Source organism: Cupressus sempervirens, chromosome 5, assembly GCF_028749045.1.
Source record: "Cupressus sempervirens isolate cs-2001-9-10 chromosome 5, ASM2874904v1, whole genome shotgun sequence".
In the NCBI taxonomy this organism is placed as follows: Eukaryota; Viridiplantae; Streptophyta; class Pinopsida; order Cupressales; family Cupressaceae; genus Cupressus; species Cupressus sempervirens.
In genome coordinates, this window is record NC_143122.1 from 322,951,933 (window position 1) to 322,960,260 (window position 8,328).

Sequence of the window (8,328 nt, forward strand, 5' to 3'; positions counted from 1 at the left end):
AGGACGTACTTACCAACCCATGGAATTAATGAAATCCTTCAGGTTACATATTTCTCACTTGTCCTTTTCGAAGACCTTTTTCAATCCATGCATGGAAAAAGGGCTGCAAAATTGCAATGCCTGTATATGTAGGTATGATAGTCCCTTTCCAAGAATGGTTAGCCTTATCTTACCTATATTGTTATAGGATTACAATCGTTTTTGCTATCTAAAACATTTTTCTTTTGTATATCTAGTACAGACTGGCGTTGTTTAGTCTAGAAAAGATTCAGATTAATTATATTAAGATATTAAAGGTGAGCATCTTAAGTGATATATGGGAATCAGAAAAGATAATAAAAGTTGCTGATTACTTGATCAAGGTATAGAGTAGAAGATCCAAGATATAGGAGAAAGAAATTGTGTAGGCAAGGTGTCACAGTTTTCCCTGTGGGTTTTCATGCTTATCTACTTTTCTAGCTATTTTCCTTATAGATTTGCATGCTTATCTACTTTGTTGGCTATTCTTGAGTCACATAGGTTGTTTGGCCTCATCGACGTTACTCAAAACATTCATTCAGAAGATGACACATTACCTACTTAAATGTTTTTTTGTTGACTAATTAGAACTTAACTGTTCTGTAAATGATTTATGGGCATTCTTTATGATCAATACCATATTTATTAGGATTTAGATTTGGTTCATTTCTCCAAACCTCGCCCAAAAGATCTCTTATGTTAGTGAGCTCTAGTATACAGTCCATTTTAGCCAACAATGTGCTCAAACGTTCCTTCAACAAATCACAATAGTCAAAACTCCTGTGCCGAACTGCACAAGAAAAATACTGATTGAAAAATGATGTCATGTACAAACAATTTGTGCCCCTCAGGTTCTGATGACTAGCCCTAATTTTAGCATGAGCAGAGCAAGATCAGACCCTTACAGAAAGGATTAACCTTCCAAAGAAGATTTTCAATGGGTTTGAGTACATAGACAATGGAAGGGAAGCCTTACATGGTGTTCTCTTTAGATGCAACATATAATCAATCTTACTACATACTCATCCAACACTGATAAACTAGATAAACATATAGATGAGTCCAATAATATTAACTATGCATGCTGATGTAGCCCCAATGCAGTTTTCTCATCTGCTCCCTCTTGTAGTTCTACCCTGTTTTACATTAGTCTTTGGTGAAATGACAGAGTGATAACAAAGGAAGAACCTTAAGCATAAATTGGTAGAAGGGTGAAGAGACCATTGCCATAATCTGTTGATTCAACTTATAAGTATGCCAGTGAAAGTTAAGAACAATCCTGTTATTGATACAGGATTAGAGAATATGATTGAGAGTGACACTAAACATTTAAATCCATAAATAATCTGCAATGTCAGTAGGATGGATTGATCTCTGTAAACCACTTCTACAAAATCCCAACCACAATTTGTGCCCTATGAATCATTACGCAAAGAAGGAATGCTTATGACAACTAGCTGCTTAGATCAATTTCTCCAAGACCGTCCCATTAACATCACAAAGTGTGTAGCCATTCTCTCAGCATTTAGCAAATTACAGTGGCATCTTGCAAACAGTTCAATTTATGGCATTTCTTCCAGCATTTCTTAGTGACCCTTCCAAGTAGATTCCTGTCTCTGCCTCTATGGCAAGTCTTTGTTCAATTGCCCTGCTAACTAAGGTAGAAGCACGTCAAATAAAAATGTGTACATGAATTGCATAATGAACCATATCAAGTAACTTGAAGAGGTGCGATACTGTGAGCCTGATGAACCTTCATCCAGCTATCAGAATGAAAAGTATGTGATAAGATGTTTCCTACATCTGCCATGTCCCTGCAGGAGACAGACTGAAATACCCCACTGTCTAAATATTCTTGCGGAATTGTATCCTCCTTAACAGAACTGTATGCACCAAATTCTGTCGCTTTGCTTGGTATTGTATGAACACCATCCTGTATGCCACAAACTATCTCATCAGAGCTCCTAAATCCCAAATTTGTAGCTGAAATTGTTCTTGAACATGCTTGCTTGAGCTCACAACCAAATTCAACAAATGTGGGATCAGAAGAAAGCATAGCATGATGAAGTTCTCTTTCTACATAGCAGTAGGCTTGATTTGGATTTTGTATCCCATTAGGTGTATTGTCATTAACATGAAGAATCTGCTGGGACATGTCATTCAAATGGCTGTTCCTTCTTACCTCATTAGCTTCTCTCAGCTTCTTCTTTGTCTCTGCTTCCTCTTCCATGATAGAGGCCATTACTGATGTGTGTGCCTTTTGCAACAATCTACACAGCATAGCAGCTGATATCCTAGCCTGATCTTTGACAGCATCAATGTCACGGTCATCTACAAACTCGCATCGATCTGCAAAATGAGAAGCCTTATCAGGCTTGTGTCTCAAGGAGAGTAAACGATGTGCACATTCCACTTCTGTCCTTGTGCAGGAGCCCTTTTGCAAAGAGAGAAGCTTGTAGTAATCAATTGTGTAAGGGCTAAACAGCCTTTGTAATGTATGATTGATCCGTAGATTCAAGCGTTGCAGGTTCCCTTCAGCATCTCTGTATCTTGCACACCGCTGCTTCCAAATAGGTCCAGGCAGCTTCTGGTTGCGAAGAATGGTTTCATAAAGCAGCTTCAAATGCTCTAGGTCTTGCAAAGTCTCAGTATAACATCTGATTGACTCATATAGTGATGCTCGGGTAGTTATAGCTTCAATACAAGTTGGATCCAATGCAAGTGTCCTGTTGCAATCAGCAATTGCATCTGCCACTCGTCCAGATGACTGATAAGCAGCAGCACGATATGCATAGCATTCTGCTAAGAAGCCTTGAGGAGTTCCTTTTTTGCCATCAATAATTTTAGAGAAATGCCTTGCTGCCTCCAGGTAATGACCGGCATCTAGTGCAGCCAGGCCAGCCGCTCTTCTTCTTAGCAACATTTTGATGTTTCCAAGCATTTGGGTTACAATGTCGGACTCGGAAGAACTGATCTCTGGAGAGAAACAATCTTCACCTCTGCTTATGCTCTTGTGTCTAAAGGCTGCTGAAGCAGCTCTTTTACCACTTTGAAGCAAAAGTAATGCATCTTCCATCATACCCAAATGGCAGCAGGCCTGTCCAAGAACCAGGTGCTTCCATTCCTCTTTGTCAACACTGTTGGACAGCCCTACACACAAAAGAGTGTTCAATTTGGGTAACCGTAAGACAAAACACTTGAATAAAACTTTTGCCACTGAATGTTCAACTCTATCGTAGCTGTGAAGAAGTTCTATGCTCTCTCTTGATAGTGTCAGACTTTCAGATGAATCTGTTTCTCTGCTAGGGATATTTTCCTCCAACATGTTTGCAATATCTTTGAATCTGCGAAGATATAAGAGTGCCTTTGCTTTAAGCTCCAATGCCTTCTCACATTTGGGCCACAGTTTGAGAGCATCATCAAGGAGAGTTATTGCTGAAAAGATATCAGCTGATTCTTGGGTTTGAAGTAAAAGTTGAGCTTTCCTCACATGCTTCTCTGCAAGCTACATTGATGTTCAATTTGTGAGACTAACACAAAGTAAAAATGGCAGCAGAACTCATCAATCAAAGTTGAAAATGTTAATCTTTCTGCTACAAATTGCAATACTCTGTTGAAAAAAGATTAAGCATTATTAATCAGATCCCAGTCTTATCTAAAAAACAATCCTAACATGCTTAGCCAGTTAGTCAAAAGACTTCTGACTGAATTAACCAGAACCAATGTTCTTCTCTGCGAACCTAGATTCAAAATTGTATTTGATTAACAGCTTAGATTAACATTAGTGAAAAACACAAAATGCAGGGCCTCCATTCGCTAGATATTAGAATGAGACATCACCAAAGTGCAAAGCATGAAGTCGCAGTGAGATTATGGGATTTGGGCAGTACTCTGAAGAATAATATGTCTGACATTATATGGGACTCATCAATTTAACCCAGTAAAGACTGCATCAGGGCAATTTCATTAGCTCAATGACAGAATTGAAAGATCAAGAACCAAACAGTACAAAACACGAAGCAATCGAAGCAATCCATCGGCACTCATGAGAAGAGTTCAAATACAAATGTGTGAATCTGTAAGGAAATGAAATACAAAGTATAAACAAGATAATGCCATTATGTAGGTGCTTCCAATACTTAACCACAAGCTACTTAAAGATGCTCAAAGCAAAAGCTCCATCAAGAGAATCTAAATAAAATGTATGAATCCAAAATTAATAGCATGAAAACATACACATACCGTAGGGTATCCACATTGAATAGGTGATTCAAAGCTCTCCGATGTGATTAAGAAGTCACAATATAACTAACAGACTCGTAGAAAGACAGTAGGCAGAATTAACCCTGGAGTACTGAAATAAGTTTAAATACAGAATAACTCGAGATGAATCCGAATGCAGTTATGAAGCCAAAAAGAATTAGAAGCCAAAGCAAACCCTAAGCTACCCACATTTGCATTAGTACTTAAAATTCTCCTCTACAAATGTGATTTGGATATCATAATGAAACATCCAAGTCAGAGAAAAGCAATGGAAGAGCTTGCCGATAGAGCCCTGGGCAATGTTAAAGATCAAAACCGCTCAATTGAAGAAACCCAATGTAAAGCATGAAGCCAAAACAAATAACATGACAAAACATACATGATCTGAGTCACCCAAATGAATCCAACTTCCCAATTTGGCTGCAGTATCAGCCAAAAAAAATTCAATTCCGAACCAAAATCACTTATGAGAAGAATCCAAATGTAAAATATGTAGCCAAAATCGATTACAGAACAAAATTCGCCCCCTTTTGAGGCACTCAAACCCTCTAATGTAACTACATGAATAAAATGGTAAGAACTCAACCAAGGAACAGCCTACCCAAATCACACATTAGAAAAGTCACAAAGCGAAGTGTGAAAACAAATCAATAAGTTGGCAAAACAGACAATCTTAAGAGCACTTTAACTATCCAATCCAACTTATGACCAGAATGAAAATATCCGGCTCAGAAAAATGCAATGAGAAGAACTCAACCATTGAGCGATCAACCACAATAAAACAGAAGATGGGGGAAGAAGAGACTCTTCTCTAAAGACACCGCAGCTCTGCGAAACCATGGCTTGCGACCAGGATTCCCGAAATGTAGCACAATCCACTAATTATTATCAATCAAGAATGTTCATATATTCATTACACAAAATACCAAATAAGAGATCAATATCAAACACATACTAATGAACACCCTTTTGCAGGATGATTTTCCATGAAGTGACATAAGAAGCATTTCACCCAGACAATAAACATACTACTCTTTCCCACATTCTTGCAGTCGATCAGTATGAACAAACAAAAAAGTCCAAGAACGCAATCCAGACATAGAATGTAGTAAAATGCATGCCTCTTAGCCCTGCTCATGTAATAATTGCTAGAATGCATAATAATCCTTCTGAACTTCTTATGGCCTATCGACCTTAAATTTTTTGAGGCATTAACAAAACAAGCAACCAAATCAGCATGTTCTATGCATTTGGGAAAAATTATGTGTACCAAAACAAGTTAAAAACCTCACCATTCTGTTGCTTAGCCACCAATGTCTCTTGACAGGCGAAGAAGCAGATGAAGTAGGCATTGCATATGCAATCCAGAGTGGGAAAATACACGTATTGATCTAAGTTGGTCCTCGGAGATGAAATCTGTGAAGCGCAATGGCAATAGAAAATGCCTTCAACTCGGGAGACAGCTCTAATCAAAAAAGAAAAAAGAAAATATACCCATAAGCACTAAAAGCCATTGCAATCCCAAAAACGCCTCCTTGTTTCATACCATGTGCCCGGAATGATGGGAAATTCCCTACATTCCAAATTAAGGAGGAGAAAAAAATGAAGAGCACACGGTCCTATGGCCCTCATAATAAGGCTGCTAGCAGCTCCATGTGACCTCATGCTCTACACGTATACATATACAATTATATCAATTTTCAAAGAGCACAACTTTACCTTGCAGATTATATCAAAACGAAAAATGCCTGAAAACCCATGTGGATGGCAGCATTCGAAAAGAACCCACTTTGTCAAATGTGCAGAGAACAACTGTAAAACGCATTGGAAAACTCAAATCAGATGTGCAGTGTGTCCTTGCAGGCACCACATCCGGTCAAACACACCGGATGTTGCCGGTCGCCTTTACTAGTGAGAACGATTCCTCTGGATCGGTCAAATTAAAACCGTTTTATGTGTTTTCCTCCTGAGTTGGAAGTTGCTCTATATAACTCTCCTCTTTTTTATAACATTAAAACAAATTTTAGTTGAGATTACTTGTGGATTTTGTGGTGAAGAATAAGGTGGTAAATCTTGGCTTTCATTGGGTATTTTTCTTCGAATCGTGGGCAGTTCAAAATAAGTTTTAACAATCTTGAAGTTATGGATAATTCACAAGAGGTTTTAAACAGTCTATCAGATTTATAAAAGTAGTATTTCTGTTAAAGTATCATAGTTATTTTGGTTGTAAATTTAGGAGAAAAGAAATTGTTCCATTCAAAAAAATTATACAAACCTACTTGTATTCACATTGAAATAGGAGAAAAGAAATTGTTCCATTCAAAAAAATTATACAAACCTACTTGTATTCACATTGAAATTCATAAATAAGATATCAAGGTCAACTCAAAATTATGATCCATTTTAACTAAAATACAATTTATATTTATCATAAGATTTATGACCCAAGTTGTACTTCAGTTAGATATTTATCTTTATGTAATGAACAGTTTAGAATAAATTTAAACAGCTGTTTAATAGATAGTTCAATGTAAGTTTTAATAATAGCTTGTCACACATATAAAAAAAAAGATTTTAAAACATCATCATATGTCATTTTAGTCAACATTTACAACTGATAAACCAAAAAACTATAATCTTTTAAAAACTATTAGAACCCAACTTATACTCCATTAAAATTTGTAAATTAAAAAAAAAGGGGGGGGCATTTGTCAACCTAAGAATTAAGAATTTCTGTATAACTTAAGAATTATGAAACGTTTCAAGAAACTTGAAACACCCAATTGCATATTTAACCTCCTTTACAAGGAACCATTGAAACACATGTTGTACTCCATTGCTTCTCTGACAGCAATAAACTTTCTTTCTCATTAAAACCCACACAGAATTTACATTAAATAGCTGTTCCTTACCTTGTGGCAGCTAATACTGTGGATAGAGTTAATTTTCAATGTATAAAATGGTGGTTACATGGGGCCATGTACTCCTAGGTGAATGTATTCTCTTAGGGAAACAAGGGCCCTATCTCCTTGGGAACTCAGCCCTGTGAACTTCTCTCTTTTCCATAACATACTCCAAGTGAAGTCATCAGATTCCACAACACATGGCTATGCACTGAGTTCAAACCCAAGATTTAAAAAAGAATTCAATCTTACACAACAAGGTCAGAGGGGATTTTAAACCATTAAAATGGGGCAGAGTTCCATAGTTGGAGGATGAAATGGACTTGGCCATTATTTTTTGTATGGGCACAGGGATTCTAATGAATCTTTGGTGGCTTGAGCTTCACTTCTTTGTCTAGTTTAATTGGCTTTTACCTCATGTGCACTTTGTAATCTCCAATTATTGCATGTGGATTAGTCTATGTGGGAATTCACAACTAGGAAAATGTGAAGAGTATAAAAGTATGGAGTGCTTTTTCTAGCATGATTTTAGCCCTCCCGACCGGTTCTTCATCAACTTTTAAGCAATGTGGGGGATATGCAAATCTGCAAATCTTATTAAAACATGTTACATCCAGTGTGGGAAGCGTTGTGCCTTTTATGCTTGCAATGATGGCCTATAAATGACTCCACCAAGGAATTGATGAATAATGTGCATGTTACAGCTAAGCATCTCGAGTGGACACCTCAGCACTTGGGTGGAATTTTCAAGGCATTTAGAGCTCTCCCGGACCACAATCTTTGGGGGTTTAGTTGGGTCATTTTCTATTCAATGTGGTTGGTGGTGGATGGAACTTGATGAGATGTGGCCATGACTCGAGTGGGTGGTAATTTAGTAGTTTGGAATTTTCTAGGGAGTTGGGGAGTTGGGTTGTAATTGGCTCCTTCTTGGGTGCACTTTAAATTGAAAGATTTTTTATTATTTTTTATTTTTATTGTGTCTTACTTTTTGTGTTTCTATGATCTGATATTTACAACAATAATAAAGCATATGAAAGAGGGAAAATGAAAAGAATTTGATAACGAGTATGAAATATTATATATACGTCAATGGGCTTTTGGTCTATTAGTGAAGTTGAAAGGTTATTAAAGAGGCCCACTAGAG

General features: G+C 37.2%; 1 protein-coding gene across 4 annotated transcripts; it reads right to left on the reverse strand.

The window, feature by feature from the left end:
* Nucleotides 1-786: 786 nt before the first annotated feature.
* Nucleotides 787-6,235, reverse strand: LOC149555968 (uncharacterized). 4 transcript variants are annotated; one of them, XM_089830093.1, is made up of 3 exons: nt 6,001-6,235; nt 5,574-5,697; nt 787-3,523 (listed from the first exon to the last, which is right to left on the reverse strand). In XM_089830093.1, the coding sequence occupies exons 2-3, from the start codon at nt 5,631-5,633 to the stop codon at nt 1,730-1,732; spliced, it is 1,854 nt and encodes a 617-aa protein (XP_089686219.1). In that variant the 5' UTR covers nt 5,634-5,697; nt 6,001-6,235; the 3' UTR covers nt 787-1,729. The 4 variants fall into 4 exon arrangements, with proteins under 4 accessions (XP_089686219.1, XP_089686218.1, XP_089686217.1 ...); XM_089830092.1 differs by having other exon boundaries at nt 5,574-5,746; XM_089830091.1 differs by lacking the exon at nt 6,001-6,235 and adding an exon at nt 5,828-5,969 and having other exon boundaries at nt 787-3,516.
* Nucleotides 6,236-8,328: the final 2,093 nt, after the last annotated feature.